Source organism: Ciconia boyciana, chromosome 7 (genome assembly GCF_034638445.1).
Source record: "Ciconia boyciana chromosome 7, ASM3463844v1, whole genome shotgun sequence".
NCBI lineage: Eukaryota > Metazoa > Chordata > Aves > Ciconiiformes > Ciconiidae > Ciconia > Ciconia boyciana.
The window spans coordinates 28,176,276-28,196,414 of record NC_132940.1 but is presented as its reverse complement, the minus strand read 5'-3'; the positions used below and the strand labels follow the sequence as shown (position 1 = coordinate 28,196,414).

Below are 20,139 nucleotides of genomic sequence, written 5' to 3'. Positions count from 1 at the left end.
TGGGATGGAGTGGGGTCCAAGCGCTCCCTTGTGCTGAAGCTGATGTTGCATGGACCTGAGCAGAAGAGACATGGGCAGCCGCCTCTTCCAGCCAGGCGTGAGTGTGTCCAGAGATGATACCTGGCTCTTGCTCTGTGATTAAGGGGAGAAATAGCTTAGGAAAAGGAGAACAAAGAGTAAAAAAACCTCACAAGCAGGGGGTTGGGGTCAAGCAATATTTAATATCTGTTTTACGGATGAGAAACTGAGACACAGGGAGACTCAGTGGCTTGTCAGACTCTTTCTGAGGGAGGCATCTCTGCGCAGGGAACCGGACTGTATTAAAATCGAACCAAGCTGAAGTCAACACTTTAAAATGCTACTCTTTGTATGATCCTTTCTGCTCTTATGCTTCTCTGCTGGTCCTCGAAGGGCAGGGACCTCTTGATTTAATTTGTTGAAGTGTTCTCCTCTGCTGCATCACCTCAGAAGAGGGGCAAAGCGCAGAGCTGCAGCCTTTCAAAAAAAATGCCACGTGCCCCAGTTTCTTCACTGCTAAAATTAATGCTTGGTGGTTTTGGCTTGGTGCAGCATGAAGGTTTGTTCCAGGCGATGCTGTACACAAATGGCCAAGGGGGAAGAGCAGCGTCAGAGCCTGCCTCACAGCCTGCGGCAAGGTGAGAAGCATTTTGGCGCGGGGTTTTGTGGCTGCGAGAGCTGTAAGGGCGGGTGTGTTACGGCATTGTTTCTGCTGCGCATGGGAGCGGAGGAAAGGATCACATCTGTTTAAAAGGAGAGGCTGCAAAAACTATTGTGTGAGCCGGTCTGTAGAATGGATCTCGTTTAATTAGGGAGCTGGAGGAAAGGATGTGTCTATTGTAGGACAGCAGAACAACAAGCACAGCCAAGAACAAGATAAAGGAGCTAAGCACTCTCCCAGTCCCAGCAGAGAAGGGCTGTAGCATGCAAAGCACGACGGAAGCCCTGGAGGTCCCTGCCTCCTCCTGCCCGCACCTCCTCACCCTGCGGGCAGGCTGCAATGGCCACGAGGGCTGATGCTTCTCGGCACGGCACTGTGGCCACGGCTGCGGTCCCCCGGCTGCTCCTGTGGATGATAGTCGGTGGGTGAAGTGATGTGCTTCAACTGGGATTTTTGGAGGGATTGGACTTTCGCAGGCTGCAGGGAAGTCTGCCCAGAGGAAGACTCTAGATGAAGAATGTAGCCAAATTTGGATGAATTTTCAGAGAAGAAAATGTTTCCTTCTCAGGCCAGGCTTCCCTGATGGCGAACAAGGATCTTAGTGATTCTTAATCTGTTGTTTGGTCTTTGCCAGCATGAGTTTAACATGGCGGAAAAAAAACCCAACCAAACCAGCTCTCCTTGCCGTATGCTTCCCTATGGAAACTGCTGATCCGTTTCAGCAGAAACTGCAAAAATTGGCCTGAAGTGGATATTCACTGCAGGAAACTTCAGCAAAGATGGTTAAATTTCAGCTTAACTCTTCAGCTGAAAACAGCCCGACCTGTGATGTTTTACAGTGTTGTTCTTGGATTGCAATAGTGATATGCATTATAGAGAGCCATCTCTCTCTTTTTTCCTTCCCAAACCTCCAGTTTTGTTTTTGCTCCAATGACATTTTCTTACTCCCTCTTAACATGATGAATGGGACTCGTCTGGACTCCTTCAAACTCGTCTAGACTCCTTCCCTGATCGCTGGGAACTTTGGGGATGTGTGTGTATCTCTCCAGTACTGCAAACACAAAGAGCACATCTCTGCTGACCTCTACATACATGCTAAGAAATCCTCAATATTTAAAAAAGAGAAATCCAGAGTAATTGGCCCAAAGCTGGTGGTGAGTGTGATTTGGGGTGCGGGTCCCACCAAGCTTTCTGTGAAAAGATGAGTCCTTCTGTGGTTTGAATGGATCCAACTTCAACTCCCAGCTGGTGGATCTTCTGCGTTTGCCTGAAGTCAAAGAGCCTTCAACATGAGGAAGCTCTCCCCGAGTCCCACGTCTGAGCTGCAGACAAGTCCCCTCCTGGCCTACTCTTGGATAAGCTAAATAGACCGAGTTTGTTTTAACCTCTGAGACTTAAGAGTCTGGGAAACCTGCCTAATGTTCTTGTTGCTTTTTTCTAAACTCTTTTCTATTGTTCCTTTGAAGTGTACGATAAAGCAGAACATGTTATGTCGGGATGTATTACATTAGTTGTGATTTCAACAGTGCTACGTTTTGAGGTGATTTCAGCTTCTTACGTTGCTGTGCATTGCCCTGCTCATGTGCCTAGGACCACACTATCTTCATAGTGTCCTTTCCACTGGGATGACACCTTTCGATGTCTCCAGGGTTTTTTAGGATGCATTTCTGCATCTTGTGGATGCAGCTTCTGTTCCTTTTTCCTTTGGGAGCCTGCTTGGCCAATGCCATATAAAATCAACCTGAAATGAGTAGATGCCAAATTTCTGTACTCTCGACCTGGATAGCAAATACCCTGTGTTTTCTTCCAGACCTGCATAAAAATGAGCATTGCTGTGCTCTCCGTGCTGTGGGGTTTCCTGCAAGCATGGTGGCATTCTGTCATCTGTCTCTGTCGTTGGTTCACTTTTGGGATCCACCAGTGAGGTGGATTGTGTCACCTTTATCTGGGCTGTATGGTTGTTACAGATAACATTTTTGTCAAAACGCATGCAAAGGGGGAAACAGCAACCTATTCTCTAAGTTTCTTAGCCAGCCTAATACCTTTGTGAGGTACACTTTTAATTTTATTGAGGTAGTTTAGGATCTCAGCTGGCATAGAACTAGTGCTGTGCCAGGTTGTACTGTGATCCTTTTGCTTGACATTAAGTCCTATATTGGCTGTTTTCTAACTCTGCCTAAAATCTTGGAACTTTTATTAGTTTGGAATTTTTTCAAGGATCTGATTCTAATTCTTTCTAAATCTCTCTAAAGGACATTATTCAGACTTGTTGACTTTAAAATGTAGAATTTACTGAATGATTTTTAATACCTGCATTAGTTATTGCTGAAATAGGAACCGTGAAACAAGTGTGATATGAATAATTACCTCTTTTCTCCAGTTACAACCCGGAAACACTGTTGAGCACTGCTGGCATCTAATGAGCCCCACAGGGCTGGCTTGTTTCTGATGCACTAAGCGTTTAATGCTGCTCATTCATTCTTTATTAATTGTCTGAATTTTGTAATTGCTGATTTAGTTACAGTATTACCAGCTCGCCTTCCTTCAGTTTGTCACTGCTCTTCTGCCTGGCTATTCTCATCTGCCTTCTCAGCTGGTCTTGCTCAAGCTTTTTATGCAACTGTGGGAGAGAGCAGCTCTTTGGTGAGCAGTAAAAAATACTGAAATAAATCCTGTATTTCACAACTTGGGGCGTAAATCTCGCCGTGTTCTGAGTCGGCTCGCTTTGCTGCGCTGACACCTTCCTGAAGCACTGCGTGGGTATGTTCTTATGGTGCCCTTCTCCCTGGCACCTGCCCTGGGACTGGCGTTGGGGTGTCTTTAGCTCGAGCCCGGGTGACTCTGCGCTCTTCTGCGGTGCCAGCCCTGCCTCCGGCCCCCTCTGTGCAGGAGGGGATGATCTCAGCTGCCTTGAGGCAGGGTCTGTCTTAGAAAAAAAAGCATTTGGGGAAGAAAGCTAATCTTGAACACAGAAATCTTGTTTTCCTGCTGGGGCGGAGGAAGGTGTCCGGCCGGGCACTACCTTCACTGCTCAGCACCCAGCACTCCCGGGGTCTCCAGGGCATCAGGTCTTGCCGGTGCCGGAAAGAGGCAGGATTTTAAGTAGGGATTACTGTAAACGGGCATGACTAAACTGCTGCAAATGGCAATGCTTTTCCTTAAGCTGAGGTCTGTCTAGCACATGGGTTCAAACCCACTGTAGCCTGGATGAATGGAGGCCATTTCTAGGCTCTTGTAGCTTCTTACCCTCTTCAAAGGGTGGTTGCAAGGAGCCATCACCGAACGGCTTGTGCACCCGCTGCTGTTGCCCGCATAGGTTGAACCAATGCATATTTAATTAAAAATACCACAAATTCCAGTCAGATGTGGGGTTTCCAAGGAATGTGCTTCTGCTTATTTTAGCAACAGGTGGTAAATATTGAAATGTCTACAGCTCATCTCTCATCTTCTATCTCCAGGGCTGCGAAAAGCAGTGCGAAAGCAGTGCCTGCAGATGTGCACAGGGCCTGCTCTTTGTTTTCATTAACCAAAGGGAGCAGCTCAAAGCCTGGTTAGTTTTGCAACCAGTTCGACCAGTATCCCATACGCACCCACGCACCGGTTCGCACGCACCACATTTGGTCATCAGAGATGGCAGCATGTGAAGGCAGGTGGGAGCTTGCTGTCTCCCACGCATATCTGGTCCGTGCTGTTATCGCTTCTTTGCATTTCTGAAAGGGGTTCCGAGATGTGTTCAAGGCTGGAGGCTAGCCTGTGGCATGGTCTTCACCGACCTTCATGCCTGGCTGAGAAGCGCTGCTTTTCCCTGCCCACGAGCGGTCGCTCCCGCTCGGACCCATCGCTGCAATGTGCCCTAGCTGGGGGAGAAATGATATGGCTGTGCTGGGATGGGGTCCCCAGCTTCCTCTTATAAGCTCAGGATTAATTAAGCCCCAATGAAGTGAATGATAACACATGCACAGGGACCTGTTGTTGGCTTTGATGAGCTGCTGGGTGGAGCTGAGGGACGTTGCTGGGAAGTGCGCTCCTGCACCACGTTGTGCACCACGCTGCTGCATCCCCCTGCACAGTGCTGGGCTTCCACGGCACACAGGGCAGCTGCAAGCTGACACTGGTGTGTTTCAGGTCTCCTTTGAATCTCCGATTTTAAGGTTTTTTTTTAAAAAAAAAACCACAAAAACACACCACTTTGAGACTGTGACAGGGAGGTATGGAACCCCAAAGGATTTCTTGTAAGGGAGGTAAATCATCTTGTAAATGTAAGTCTGCAAAAGAGGGGGTGAGAATAAGCTGTTATTTAGAGGAACTTTCTCCATTTAACCCTGTGATTGATATTGATTTAATTTTTACCAGTTCTGGTTTCTCTGAGATTCCTGTGAAACTGCTTAGACTGAAGATGGCTTGTGTATGTGTCCCAGTTTGCCACCTCAACTCATGAAACTTGGAGGTAGTGAGGGGAGGTTGGAGGAAGTGGACCGAGGCAGCTATCTGGTAGGAAACAGCAAACCGAGCAGAAGGAATTTATTGTGAAGTATTGAATGTTATTGGAAAATATATTTTGTGTGATAAACGGGTACGCTGTGATCCAGGGATTGTTTCAAAGCAGCAAGCTTAACTCTGCTCTGCTGCTCTCACAACATGGGTATTTTTAGACTGGTTCCCCTTTATACCCATCAGTACTCGCAACCATCACAGACAGTTACCAAAATTAAACCTGAAGTTGGATGGGAAAACAGGCACTGACCTTGTCAGTACAAACCAAAATCATATCTTATTTCAGATGAACACATGCACCTCAGAGCCTCATTTTCCCATATGTGCAAATGCAAACTCGGAGGAACTGTGAAAGAGTTTTAAAAAGCATTGTTAAGCCCAAGAGCGAGCATCCAATACTTCATTAATCCTCCCCCCTTCCAAATTACTGTGCCCTTTGATTAGTCTAGCTACTGGCAAAGCCACCAGCACTGGGGTGTAGACAGGATGATGGAGCAGATGTAAGCGTGAGGAGCAGCTCAAACCCGAGCTAGCAGGGTGGCAGAGGTGTGTCCAGCGTGTTTGCCCATGCCGTGCCAGTGGTTTGCCAATGGAGCCGGTGAGAACCTTGGTCCTGCCCCCAAACATCTCTGGGACTCCGTGCCCTGTGATGGGAGCCGTCCCCTCTGCAGGCGTGAGTGCTGTAGGCTGGTTGTGTCCCAAGTTTTGGCAGCAGGAGAGGGGAGTGCAAGCAAAGCGACCGCACTGCAGGGATCCACAAATCTCCCTGCTGTCCTTACCTCTTTGTCTCCCAGCCCCAGGAGGGAGCAGGGAGATGTGGCTGGCATCCCACAGGCGAGCACCCTGCCGGTGCATGGTCATGCCCAAGGCTGGGCACGTACCTTACAGTTGCAAGTGGGAATTGGGGTGGTAATGTGTCCTCATGGGAGCCGCAATGGGATTGCATGCCCATGGCAAAGGGGACTCCTTGGTAAACACAGGCAGCAGCACAGCACTTTGGTAGGGCGGCTTAAGGTAGTCTTCTAAAGATGGGTTTTAGTCCATTTATTGCTGATCAGATTAGTAGGCTAAGCAGGTATTCCAGTGTACTCCCCTCCAGCAAGCTTGAGTCACCTGTGGGGTAAAGCGCAGCCCAGAAACAGTGGACTGTCAGGTATTTTGAAGCCTTGTTCAGAAATGCCTCTTGGATGAAGCTGACCGCCCTCCTAGGAGGTATCCTGCTTTCCAGCCGCTTTATCCCCCGACATCTGCTGCTGCCCCATGGGGGAGACGTGGGCCGGGGCAGGCTGGCAGGTGCCTTTCTGCTTTTGGGGCAGCAACCTGCAGCGAGGGCAGCGGGAGGGAGTGATGCTCCATGGCTGGGTACCCCGCTGGCAGGACCCCTGGCTCTTTGCTGCCCTACCCCCCTGACAGCCGGGCTCTCGGGATGGCTGCTGCCTCCGTTCCCTGCTACGTGGTGGACGGTGCCCAGCTGTCCTCTGGATACCTCCCTGATATTCCCAGACCTGTGTGGCTTGGATGGTCAGGGACTCTCTTCTGATCTGCAAGGCTACTCCTGGCCAGGTTGCATCTGTTTGCTACCGTGCCAAAGCTGTATTTTAAATCATTCCCTTTTCCTCTCCAGTGCTCTTTTCTTTCTGCCACTGTATTTAAAGATACTGGTCATGTTCCTCGTTTAGCTGAAACGGTTAGGCTCCTCTTGGATGGCCAGCACTCCATGCTGAAACTCATCTGGGAGACCTTTCTCTGTGCCTTTTCCTTGCCCACCTAAGTGTGCCTGGGCTTGTGCTGTGTGATTCTAAGAAGATCTCTGGCTTATCCTGCACAGTGGTGTTGCATCTTGCCTGTCCTTATCAGGCGCGGTTGCATTTGATGCATCCCACACGCATGCTGCCAGTCCCAGCGCACACCACCTCTGCACCTGGCAAGCTGGGTGCAGTGTGCGCCTTACCTACACCTTTCCCAGCCTTTTGGCCCAAGAAACTGTTGGTTCACAGGACACACGGGCACATTGCGGTCCTGCGCTCAATGTGCTGCCTGCCTCCGTGTGGTGCAGCCCCGCCGACGCTGGAAGTCACGCTCATCCTCCCGTTAACAAAGCACCAGAAGGAAATAAAGGAGAGATGTCCCTGGCTGCCGTCTGCTCCTAGCACTCCCACAGGACCCCGGCACTGAGCTCTGGGCACTGTTTTCCCCACGAAGGGCATGCGGGCACCAGGTGCTGCCTTCCTGCTCCTTCTGCTCCCTGCTTTCCGTGCCCATCCCTGGGGCGGCTCGCCACCCCTGCCCAGGAAAGAGCCATGTCCCTCTCCGGTTCCCTTTCCTGCACAGCCCGTGGGTGGCTGTGAGTCATCCAAGGGCACCGGTGTTGGTGCCATTTCCTTGTGTGGTTCAGTAAAGCAAAATCCTCCTCCCCTGCGTGGTGCTGCTGTTTGCCGTTCCTCCCAGTTACTGCTGTTAGGATCCCAGCAAGGTTTCTCAGGCTTCCCTCCTGTGGGCTATGCCTGATCTCCTGTACGTTTCTGAGATTTACTTTCATTCCCTGTGTTTTCAGCAGCAGAAATTGTGAGGTATGTAGTTCCCCCCCCAGTCATTAATTCTTGGAGCCGTGGAGCCTGTGCCAATTGAACTCAAGCTCAGCTGTCATTTTGTAATAAGTTAATTCTTCATCAAGAGAACAGTGCTGCTCCTCCCCTCCAAAGTGCTGGGAAAGACAACTCTGCCGTGTCTTTCATTACCCGGAGCTGACCTTGGGCTGAAGTCTAACTCCAAAGGTATTTTATTCGTTTCGTGCCAGCCAGCTGTGAGGAGGAGCTGCCGCGGGGTGCAGAGGGCGCTGGGCACCGGCTTCCAGCGCCCTGCCCCGCTCCCCTGCCGGGGACTGCACCGGCCCTGCCAGCCCTGCGCTGGCGGCTTCGTTCCCCTGACGAAGTGGGCTGCGGGCGCTGGGGGAGAGCTGCGGGGCCGCGGCTGCAGGCGGGCGTCAGAGCCGGAGCTGCTCGCGTCGCAGGGTCCGTGCCAGCCAGCCCTTGGCGTTCAGCACAGGCGGCTCCGTGGGATCCGGCTTTGCGCGGAGTTTCGTGTCCTTTCTGTATAAACACAAAGAAATACAGTTTTCTGGCAAAAAAATACATCCCCTTCTATGCTTCTTTTCCTAACACAGATTTTCTTTTCCTCTGCCTCCCTGAGTTAGCAGAGTAGCAGTGTTTTGTGGAAATCGCTTTTTCCCTGTTAATTAAATTCTCAGGCCACTGCTCTTTCCTCAGTACAAGCTTGTAAACCTCTTTTTTTTTTTTTTTTTTTTTTTGAGAAGGAGGGGGATAGAGGATGGAAGGGCACAGGGACAGCTCAATGCATTTAGGTGCACTTCCATTAAAAAATTTCCCGTTTATTTGTATTCTGCTGGCAGCATCTGACCATATAGTATTCCTGGTACCTTCCCTTACTGCTGGAGAAAGCTAGTGGGCAGACTTAAATCTGTACCCGCTGCAGTTTAGATGGGCTGGAATGAAATGAGGGCATTTTTATTTAGGTTAACCTTTTTCAGATGCTTGCGAATGTGGGGGGATGATAAATCTAGAAAGACATCATCTCTCTTCTCCAGTGTCTGCTCTGCCTAACCTACCGTGCAGTGTGTGGTTGCAAGTTTGCTTACACTTCTACCGTGTAGAAACAGTGCGACAGGGACAGATAACATGTTTCTACGGGCGCTGAGTTTTTCATGCCTTTCACACGTGCCCATCACACTTGGATTCATACATAATTTTACTCTAACCTGACAAGGTTACATGCGCTCTCTATTAAGCATCATATGTTACTCTGTTCTCCAGAAAGGGCAATTTTAATACTCTGCCAGGAGGAATGTGTTGCGCAGTGATGCATGCACCAGCTGGCATTATTTTCCATCTAAAGTTATTTGCATAGTGAACTCCGCATAAAAGACAGATGTTGAAAATAGACTCCCACTAACCTAAGGTCAATGGTAAGGCTCTTGTGCTCTGACAAAATAGATGCTTCTTTTCTAATTGAGAAGATGAACATGTTTTTTTGTGGGCAGTGTAAAATTAAGGGGTAATCTTTATTCCCTTTTTAGCTGGTTGGAGTTTACAAGTGATCTAATACTTCTTTTTCATTAGTGAGACCACCTTTACTTTTTTTCTTGAATAATTTCTTTTTTTAACTTTGGCATATCTCAAATGTCCATTTTCAATCTTTGCTTAAAAATTTTAGTAGAGTGCCACAGAGGAGACCGACTGTGGAGCTGTGCAAGTCCAGGATCAGAAGGGTTTCTCTGTTGCTCTTTCCATTTTCTGTGCTTTTCCCTGAATCTTCTGGATTGCCACATTGCTATAGACAAGAATTAATGTAATTAACCCAAACTCATAGTATTGTTACAGATATTTCAAAATCCATAATTGTGCCCAAGATGGGCAAACTACCTGGGCTGAAAGTCAAGAAAGCCGTTCTGACCGTTTCGTTATTTGTAAGTAATACAGTGAAATGCTACGTGGTGTGAAACCAAAGGGGAAAGAGTCACCTAAAATCAGAATGCTGTATCCAGAGAGCGCGGGGTGAATTGCTGTCACCCAGCTCCCTGCACCCGGTTACAGAGGCACTCCTAGGGCTCCTGCTGCAATGCATAGCAAAGCTCCTCCTGAGCCTCCCCGTCCCCTCCCGGCAGCAGAGCGGGTCCCACGCTGGCTGCTTTGAGAAACCCTGCTTTTGCTTGGCTGCACGCAGAGTTTTGTATTGGCTCGGTGAGAAGCTTGTTGGCAGTGATGGGGTGATTTTTAGCGCAACTTTGGGGATGCAGGGTGTACTCCTAGCAAGGGTTGTATGGCATTGGTCCAACCTCCCTGGAAGCATGCGGGTTTTCTTCTCTTCTGGGTCAGGTGGTGCCCGCTGGGTTTGGATGTGGTTGTGCAGATGGTCTTGGAGTCCCTTTGGTGGCATTTCTAACCCCGCCATCACCTCTGCTCTCCTCCCAGCAACAGGGAAAGCTAAAACCCTAATGCTTTGCATCCCTCTTAAGCTTTCCCTCTCTGTTTTACAGCAGAAGGAGGGATGTTGACAAACGTGTGCAGACCCAGTAGATCTCTGTGCCTAGGGCAGACAGAGCTATGGTCAAGATTAACTCCAAGCCAGGGAGGTCCTGATCAGTCATACGGAGAGAGGTTTCTCATTGCCCAGTTAGTAAACAGGCCTGCAGGGCAGGTGTTAGCAAGGGCAGGTCTTGTTGATGTGCAGCATGCCGGTGAGACCCATCTGAGACATGCAGCAGTCTTCAGGAACAAAAAGCCCGTACTGGCATCTGTAGTCTGCTAATGGAAAGGATTTGCCATTGCTTTGGAGAAGTCCAAGGAGGTAGCATAGGGCCAGCAATCCTTCCTGGGCTGGGGAGAGCCAGGGTGCATGCAGGGCACCCAGCCCAGCCCCGAGTGCTGCTCCTGGGCTGCTGTCTCACCTGGTGCTTCGGTCTGACTGCAGCCATCAGCCACTGCATTCCCGGGAGCTGCAGGGGTTTGCTGGGGTGTGCAGGGACTTGTGGTGGGATGTGCCTTTCTTCTGCCGTAGCCAGCGAGCAGCATCCCAGCATGGCAGGGCACTGAGCGGGGCTGGTTGTGGCAGCTGCTGTCACTGCTAATGTGAACTGCTGCACTGTGAGCTGGCAGGTCTGAGCACAGATTCTGCCCTGTACCGTTTTGGGTTCATCCCTTACAGTCTCTGTGGCTGAAATCTCACTTAGAGGAACTGTGCAAACCTAATGCTTCCTTTGACCCTAGCCAGAGCTACTGCTTGCGGTGAAATCCCTCTGGTTTGCTGCATTAGCCTTGTGAACAAGGCAGAGCAAATTGCACGCTGTGGCTGTAAGCAGGGGGGGAGCAGCACACGAACGGTGTGCCGGGCTCTGCAGAGTGATATGTGCCCCCTCTCAGTTTGGTCTGTTGCTCCTCTCTCCTGGGTGCTTTTCCTCCCTTCTTGCACCTATTTGCCTAAACTCATATTTGAAAGTCTGCAAAAATTAGCAACGCATCTCCTGGCCCGTGGGACTCGGCATGCCTGCCCCGTGCAGCCCAGGGATGTGAGAGGCAGCTTGGCCGAATTGCCATTTTACTGAATCCTCTTCCTCGCTAATTTGTTATTACATTACAGTTAGTGTTTCATTAGAGCCCCAGTGGGCATGAGTTCATTAGCGTTTTATTGGTTAGAGCTGCGCTTTGTTGCATGGGAAATGCATCCCGAAGAGCGGCTGCTCTGGGTGGAGGGATTGCGCTAACGACCTCTGCTTGGGGCAGGGCATGCAATAGCTCCCGAAGCGCATGGCTTGGACTTGCAAAGGAGCTTGGCTCTCGCCTCGGCGTTGAGATAAAGGCCTGGATTTATGCAAGGACTTCACAAATCTGGCTGGTCGGCCCTTCTGAGAATTTGACTTCTTTGCTCCCATCGGTTCTTGCTGGAGTTTTGCTGTGAGCCGTCAGAACAAGGGGACTTTGGCTTCAGCGTGGCAGAGGCAAAACCTCTTTCCCCATGGCACTCCCCTCGGCCAGGCTCGGGGCGAGCCCAGGCAGAATCCCTCGCCTGCAGCCAGGGATTGCAGAAGCCTCTCCGAGGAGCTCTGTGTTGATTCTGTCCCTGGAGCATACGCCGGGGCTGAGTAGCATCTTCGTTGAAACGTCCTGGCCTATCTGCGTCGCTGTCCTGGGGCTGTTACTCGCCCCAAAAAAACAGGCTAAAAATAGTGTCTCTAACCCTGAGATGTTTTTCAGAGTTGCTGTCTCTTTCAAGCCCACATTAATTAACACTTGGGATGGCCCAGAACGGAAACCCCACGGCTCCATCAGCTCGGAAATGCAACTTGATGTTTATATCAATGATCGTTAGGACCAATAAATCAGGCTGCAGCTCCACAAGGTGCCGTGCAGTCGCTCTGGGTGCTACGGAGAGCATCCAGCTCAGCCCGCAGCTCCTGGAAAAATCGCCTGCAGAGCTTCAGGAGGTGCTGGGTTAATTACTCCAAGGTAGCCAGGCTGGACCTCACCTTTTGAGGGCTAAATCAAGACATTTCTTCAGTGTTAAGTACCAGACACACTGCTGTGATCTTGGTAGCGGTCTGGTGTCTTAGCAAGGCACAGAGAGGGGGCTCTTGGATGCAGTTTCACCTCTGCTTGTAATGACAGGGAAAGGCAGTATGAGAGATGGGACTTGGAAACCCACCCCGGTGGGCTCTTTGGTGAGGGACTCTGGTGAGACACTCCTCCATGAGGAATAAGCCCTGAAAGCAGCGTATGGATATGTGCTGGGGATTTTGAGGCTGTCTGTAGCCATGGTGGAAGCCTGAGCTCAGCTTTCTCCAACCCATCGCCATGGCTTCAGCCCCGGAGCGGGTAGGCTTGCACAACTTGCCTGGTCTGTGCACTGGTGAAGGCAGAGCTGTGTTCCCCCTGATGTTTTCTGAGTCATCTATATCTCCCATCCCCATCGGCGACTTTAAAATGGCTTTGAGGAATTGTGTTTTCAGGTCTTTTATCATTCGATCGCAGGTCAGGGCCAGCAGCTTTTCCTGCCTGCTGGCTCTGGCTGCCAAAGTTAATACATCATGCAGTGCTGGAAATGTCACACGGAGGCTCGGCGCGGACCGGAGGCAGGGCTTTGCATCGAGGTGCCTGCCCTGTGCTCCCTCTGCAGAGAAACTGGCGAAATAATGAGAGGATTAATTAAATTCCTCTTCCTTGGGTGCGCAAGGCGCAGGATGAGGGGCTTTTCTGCCGCTGGGTGGGCACAGAGTGTCTGTCCCCACCGCTGTGCACAGCACCCTACGTGTGGGACCAGCACACCGGGTACCTGATGTGGGTGCACCCATGGTAGACTGGCTATGGGACTCCCCAAAAGTCCCACAGCAGGAGGTTGCTCAGCTTAAATGGCTTACCTAGCCTATTCCCCTGCCAGCCCCCTTCCCGCTTGCAAGACTCTAAATGCAAAAGTGGCTGGATTTTGGGAAGCTTGTTCTCTCCCTGGGGCTGGGCCAGAGCTTTGTGTTTAGTCACTGATCTTTGGAAGTTCCTGTTGGGTTTTTTTCTTGTCCAGTGACTTCTAATCAAAGTGGGTAATTGCATTATCCCATCTCCCCTGGAGAGGTCCACAGAGTCCTCAGCAATCGTGTTCAGTTTTATACCGAGCCCCTAAAAAACCCCACTCAGAATGAGGTTTCTCTTAGGAGAGCTCAGCAATGGCCACAAGCCAGCTTGGCAAACCTGGCCAGGCTGTGGAGCCCCGGGTGCAGGCAGGGCTGGGGAGGTGGCGGTCCCTCTCCAGGGAGGTACGGCCCTTCGGAGGGGCAGAGTGGGTGCCTTTGAAACAAAAGTTAACATTCCCAGCAGCATCCTGGGCTGAGCAAAGCGTTATCCCCATCCAGGGGCTGGATTGCTTCAGGGTGTGCTCCTCCGGATGCTGGGCACGGGGACACTGTGGGGCAAAAAGGCCCCTGTCCTGTCCTAGCATGGAAGTGATGTGGAAGTGATGGGCTGATGTGGGCATGTGCTTGTGTTTGGGGAGGCACGTGGGGTCAGGGAAATCTTTCCTTGCCCCTCTCGCCCCTTCCCATCAGAGCCTCTTCAGCCTCCCCAGAGCTTTCCTGGCACAGGAACACTAATTCAGGTGTTTCCTTCTGTCCTCTGCAGTACGAGTTTAAAGCCAAGAACATCAAGAAGAAGAAAGTGAGTCTCATCGTGTCAGTGGATGGCGTGAAGGTTGTTCTGAAGAAGAAGAAGAAGGTAGGCGGCCCCGGTCCCTGCGGCAGCAGTGCCTCAGCAGCAGGAGCCCTCCCGTCGTGGTGCAGGGACCTGCAGGGTCCTTGAATTTCTGGGGAGCTCTGGTGGGCTGGGAGAGGGAGGGACGGGCTGGGATGAGCCACGGATGAGCCGTGTTCCTGCAGGATGGCAGAGCCAGTCCTGATGCGGGTGCAGAAGGGGCTCAGGGGGCCCAGTGGGAGGTGGCGTGGGACAGTGCCGGCCCCAGCAGGATCCTGCCCTCGGCAAGGGGCTGCAGGGGAGCAGCAGCAGAGCTGTGACAAGTGCTTCCTGGGTCTGTCCCTGGACTGTGTCTGCCCTGTTCTTGATCTCAAGGGCAGCATCTGACGTACTCATTTTCAGCTTCTTTTGTTGCAGAAAAAAGAATGGGCCTGGGACGAGAACAAAATGCTCGTCATGCACGATCCAATCTACAGGTAAGCCTGCCCGCTGAAGGGACGGAGGCTTGCGTGGCTCTGCCGTGCCCCTTACCCCACACCACACTGGCACCGTGCTGGGGACCGACCATGGAGAGCCACCACTGTCCCTACGGAGGGCAGCTCCCCTCACGTGCTGTGCTCTCCAAAAGTCCCCAGCTCTTTTCCTCCATCTCACTGGCAAAAGCTAAGAGCATGGGGCATCTGTGTCCCAGGGAAGCTGAAAGCGAGCGAGGAAGGGCTGTGCTGGGGAGGGGATGGCATGCTGGCTGGGGCATGTGCCCAAGCGAGGAGGCCAGCTCTCCGAACAGGCAAGACAGAGGAGTGAGGTTTGCTCTCCTCGGTCCCTGGAGGGCTCCTGGGCTGTCGGCTCTTTCCCTGGAGGCTGAGCAGAGAAAGCCCTGTGCTGCCTTCACAAAATGCTCGCTGCTGCTGAGTCAGCAGGCTAATTTTCCCAGCCAAGGCAAAACCACTGCCAAAAAAATTTCTGATGGGCTTTAGCAGGGATGTGCTGCAGAGGCTGGGCATCTGCCAGTACCCCATGCCCTGTGAAATACTGGCTGTGGCCTTGGCAGTCTGCTGGGCATGTGGGTAATATGTATGCTATCCTCCCCTCCTTTCTGTCCTTGCAGGATATTTTATGTGTCGCACGACTCCCAGGACCTAAAGATCTTCAGCTATATTGCCAGGGATGGGTCTAGCAATGTCTTCAGGTGCAACGTCTTCAAATCCAAGAAGAAGGTAAAGGTGTTGGGATGCTCATCCCGCCGTCGGGGGTCTCGGTGGGGTGGCTGGGGCAGGACCCCATGGTGCTGCACTGCAGCAGGCAGCCCAGAGCACTGTGGTGATCTGAGCTCTGGTGCCTGCGGCTGTGCTCAGTCCCTGGGGCAGCGCACAGAGACCCCTGAGAGCTGTGCCAGGCTGGGGAGGGCACCAGGCAGGGGCAGCTGAGATTACGTCCCTCCTCTCCTCACCCGCTGCAGAGCCAAGCCATGCGCATCGTCCGGACTGTGGGGCAGGCGTTTGAGGTCTGCCACAAGCTGAGCCTGCAGCACACTCAGCAGAATGCGGACGGGCAGGAGGACGGAGACAGCGAGAGGAACGGGGACGACCTGGATGTCCCAGGTACTCTGTGAGGGCGGAGGCAGGGGCGGCGTGGGGGTCCTGGAGCCTGGCAGATGCGGTCTGCAGAGTCACTGTCTTCCCACACTGCTCCTTGCGGGCTGACACCTGCGGAGAACGGATTTGCACAGCAATCTGGCCTGCGGCGCCTCGGGCTCAAGCTGGGATCTTGCCCAGCAAGGAGCCTTTGCTAGGTGTTAGCCATCATCCTTGCAGACTTCCCCCTTGCTGGGAGCCCATTAGCAGCGCCCAGGACTCTGCTGGGCGCTTAAATACTCTCCGTGCTCGGCTGCACACGCCGCAAACATTTCCTTGCTGCTTCCACAGAAGATGCCCTAAGCACAGACCTTCCCTGCATCCCAAGGCGCTTGCACGGCTGGGGCCAGCTCTCTGCCATGGACCCAGCTCATGGTCCATTGCCACCCGTGCAATTCCCTGTGTGTACAAAGCTGTGCTCGGGATCTTGCATCAAGCTCCCAGGGTGCAGGCAGCCTGTGGACCCCCCTTCCCTTCTCAGCCCCCTGGGCAGAGAGGACAGGGATGCTCCTGGCCAGGGGCTGCTGGTCCACCCTGTCACCCCAGGCTCTGTGGGGCCCTGGGGAGCTGCTGTGCTCCTTGGTGCCAGCAGCTGCGCTGAAGAGGAGGCAGATGTTTTGCAAGAGGTTGGTCAAACAGCTACAGTGCCCATCGGGATGCTGGCAGGTCCTGCTGCCCGTCCGTCCGTGGGCTGCCTGCCCTGCAGCCCCATGCTGGGGGCTAGATCCCCCCCACCCCATCAGGAACAGCCTGGGCTGTGCCGCGGTTTCCTGCCTGCCTTTGCAACCAGCGCTGTCATGATGACCTAACCATTGGGCTGTCCTGGACCCATCATTGTTTGTTTTTCCTCCACACAATGTCCCGGCCACAATACGCAGTTCCCTGGGGATTTCTGAACATAGAGGATTTTTTTCCCCATAATCTCTTGTTTACCTTTCTTTAGCTTTCTCTGTGTCTTCTGCTCTCGATGGCCCGTTTCTCCCACACCAGGGGTTTTGGCCGCTGTTCCCCAGGTTTGGCATGCTGGGGCCGGGTGTGTTTTTGGCTGCAAGCCTCATCCCGGGCAGCAGCAGGAAGCACAGCCGTGTCGCTCTGTACCTGTTTCCCCCCTGGAGCTGGAGGGTGGGTGGCACGGGGGCGGTGGGGACCGGTGGGCATCATTCGCTATTCCGTGGGTGCATCGTAGCAAGCTCCTGCTCCACACGGGCTGTGCTCTGCTCTGATGCCGCTCCTGCAGCCTGCCGCCTCGCTGGTGCAGAGAGAGCGGCCGCCTCGGCAGAGGAGACGGATATTGATGCTGTGGAGCTGCCGCTGCCCGGAGCTGACATCCTCGACTTCAGCCGCGGCGTGACCGACCTCGATGCCGTGGGCAAGGAGGCAAGCGCCTATGCCGATGCCAAGGTGTGTGGGTCCCTGCTCTCCGCGCTCAGGGCACGGCATGGCCCTGGCCCCGCGGCTCTGATGCGCATCCTGAGGGGCCGGGGATCAGGAGGGATTTTGCACGATTCCCCGGCTCCTGGATCAAAGCCATCTACCGCCAAAAGGGCTGCCCTTTGGCTCGGGGCCCAGGGCGCTCCTGGAGAGTGCCGTGCCGAGGCTCAGCTATGTGCAGCCACATGGAAAGCATCTGGGGCAGAGCTGATAGGGATTTTTTTCCACCAAAAAAAAACCCAAACCCAATTTTGATACAGTGGAAATTCCCATGGGAAGTGTCAGCCTTTTTGGGAATTTTCTACAAAAGTATTTGGGCTTTTGTCAAAACTTAAAAAATACTGTCTTCAAAGTTTTTCAGCGCCCCCAGCAAAGTGTGCGTTTGCTTTGAATGCAGCAGCTTCTTTCCTGGGTATTTTGGGGGGCTGCTCTGTGCCACAGCCCATACGTGCCTGGCGGCTCTCCATGGCAAGGGGCATGAGATCACACTTTCAACATCGGTGTTTTGCAGGGCTGCCTGCACCCTGAAGATATCCTGACAGCGTCACCCAAGATGCTGCTGCCCTCGTCTGCACAGCTTCCTGACCTGGGAACGCCCCTCTCTGCCCACCACCAAATGCAGCTTCTCCAGCAGCTCCTGCAGCAGCAGCAGCAGCAGACGCAAGTGGCCGTGGCACAGGTTCTCCCCTCCACTCTTTCCTGGGGGCAGTGGCAGGGCTGGGGTGTGCTACTGAGCCCCTTGGTGCCGGCGTATCCCCTGCCCGGAGGGGGACAGGCGTGGGTGGGGACCTGAGCTGGGGTGGACCCTGACACTAGGGCGTGGGAGCAGGCTGGGCGGTGTCCCCTATCTTCCGTGGCACAGCCTGCTCTGTCGTGCTTTCCTGGCATGGCTCGCTGTGCCCTTGCTCCCAGCGATAGCTCCGTTAAGCCCGGATGGATTAGCGTTAGGTATGCATGCCACTGGCTTCTTGGTCCCTTGGCCCCTGTGTTCTTGCAAACGCCTGGCCTCAGCATTAGCCTCTGCCAACTCATTCTCCATGCAGGTATTTCTCATTTAAGCAGCTCTGGCCACTTTAGCCAACTCATTACCTTAGCTTTACTTGTTCCCTGACCCTTCCCAGAGCACTCTGCAATTGCTCAAATGTCTTCCTGGCCTGACCGATTGGCTCCAGCAGCCTTTTTGTGCTTTCCCATGGCTTTCCTCTTCATGCATCAGAAAATCAGTATTGGTCCTTGTGGCTGTGCTGCTGCTCCAAGAACCTGCATGCCTTCTGGGGTCACAGGCTCGGGAAGTTGCTTTCCCCTCTGGAAGAGGGACCTGCATCCTCAGGGGATCCTTTACGTCTGCCCCAGTATAGTGTTGCCACAGGCAAAGCTTTCTAGGCAAAGCTGGGTCCCTCTGTGGTAGGTACTGCTCACCTTCGGTAGTTCCCAGTCTTTGTGTACCTGCAGAGCTTTGCAGTGGCGATTTCTTTTTCTTCCTACTTCCAGATAAAAAAATACCTGAAATAGAATAATGCCATTTCTTGGCTATCTCATGGGATGGCAGCCAGTGGCCTCACCCCCCTCTCTCCAAGGGCTGACACCCTGCCCTGGACCTCTGCCCGCCCTGGGATGGTTCTTGTCCCAGGAGCTGTCACTTAGCTGCTCTCTAATCCCTTCAGGATGCGCCATAGTGATTTTGTATCATTGTACTTTATTAATGAAAAAGTTGTGCCCTATCATGTCATCAAATGCCTTTCAGATGACTCAATTCATTACATCAACACCTCTGTCAATGGTGCTTGTTATCTTCTCTCAGAAAGTACTGAGTCAGTTTGTCTCTGAACACGTGGTGATGGGCACGGGCTTAATTCTTTACTACCAAAGCTGGGAGATCCACTGTGTTGACCAGGATCTGTGCTTGGTCTATAGCTACAGGGACCATCCTGTAATTTTCTCGGCCTCTAATTACTTGGCTGAGGATGAAATACCATTTAGTTCCCTTGGTGACCAGAGACTTGCTTTTGCAAGGCATTTCCAGATGCCTGTGAAAGTTTCTTCTCTTAAGGCCAGGAGTCCTTCCTGGGTGTTGTCCCCAGGGGGTGGCACGAGCCACTGCCCCTCTGCAAGACGTGACCTTTGGGTTCTGCTCGCATCTTCTCCCAGCATCACCTGAGCATCACCTGGGCTCTGCTGCAGGTGCCTGGGATGGAGACAGCTATCCAGCTGCGAGGAAGGATGACTTCCAGCACCAAGCTTTGGCACCTGCTTGGCGTTTAATTGTGATTCCACCTCTGCTAGCTCGGCTCGGGGTCTCCGCTTCGCCCGCCATAGTTCAGCAGAGGGCTCCCGTCCCACCACGCTGCTGTGCCACACTGTCCCACCACTGGCAGGAGGAGGAGGAGGTGACTGCCTCTCTGGCTTCCCGCAGCAGTGACAAAGCAAGTCCCAGCCCCTTGCCTGGCCTCCTGCCACCCCCCGAGCTCGCTGTGCTTCAACTCTGCCCTGCCAAGGGCGCTGCCCTGCTGCCTTGCTGGCTGCAGTCAGGCAGCACAGGACAAAGCAGGCAGCACCTGCCTGCCAGCAAACCCAGCGCTGCCTCCTGGTACCCATCCGGGGGGCAGGTGGCCCCCAGCTGTGCTGCTTTTGGGGCCCTGCAGCTGCAGCTCCCGGGTTTGGCAGGCTACAGAGAGTTCCCCCCCTCTTCCCCAAGGTTACTTTCTAGGCCAAGGTAAAACTGCCTTTTTTTTGGTTGTTTTTTTGGGGTTTTTTGGTGGGTTTTTTTTGGTTTGGTTTTGGGTTTTTTTTTTCGGTTTGGGGTTTGTTTACTTTTTTTTTTGCATTAAATCCTTGCTTTCCTGGTTCCCTGCGAGCCTGGTTGGCTCAGTCCTTGCTGGAGAGAGGAGCGCTTGTAGGAGCCGTGGGTGGGTGGCAGGAGGGGATGCTGAGCTGGTGTGGCTCCCGGGTGGCTCTGCACTGCTGTCCCCTTGTCTGGAGTGCGCTCCTGGAGCTCTCCTTGCTCGAGCTCAGAGCAGAGCGCTGCCCCCACTGCCCCTGGGCAAGGGCTCCTGGCTGGTCTCGCCCAGCAGCATCCCACCCTCCCTGGGACGCAGTGCTGGTGATATAGATGCTTGCGTATGGGTAGTTATGCCAAAATCAGTGAACATCTTGC

At 53.0% G+C, this 20,139-nt stretch overlaps 1 protein-coding gene across 8 annotated transcripts in view; it reads left to right on the top strand.

Annotated features, from left to right (window-relative positions):
• The window catches only part of NOS1AP (nitric oxide synthase 1 adaptor protein), a 48,119-nt gene that overhangs the window by 18,348 nt on the left and 9,632 nt on the right, over window positions 1-20,139 (top strand). For 5 of the 8 annotated variants that reach the window (XR_012043308.1, XR_012043307.1, XM_072866834.1 and 2 more), the window contains exons 3-8: window positions 13,852-13,944; window positions 14,323-14,396; window positions 15,029-15,137; window positions 15,380-15,521; window positions 16,792-16,955; window positions 17,497-17,664. Coding sequence is in view for 6 of the 8 variants with exons in the window: in XM_072866834.1 (XP_072722935.1) it covers window positions 13,852-13,944; window positions 14,323-14,396; window positions 15,029-15,137; window positions 15,380-15,521; window positions 16,792-16,955; window positions 17,497-17,664 (750 nt within the window). In the remaining 2 variants the exon portion in view is untranslated. The remainder of the gene's footprint in view (window positions 1-13,851; window positions 13,945-14,322; window positions 14,397-15,028; window positions 15,138-15,379; window positions 15,522-16,791; window positions 16,956-17,496; window positions 17,665-20,139) is intronic. The other 3 variants (XM_072866835.1, XM_072866837.1, XM_072866836.1) reach the window with 2 other exon arrangements.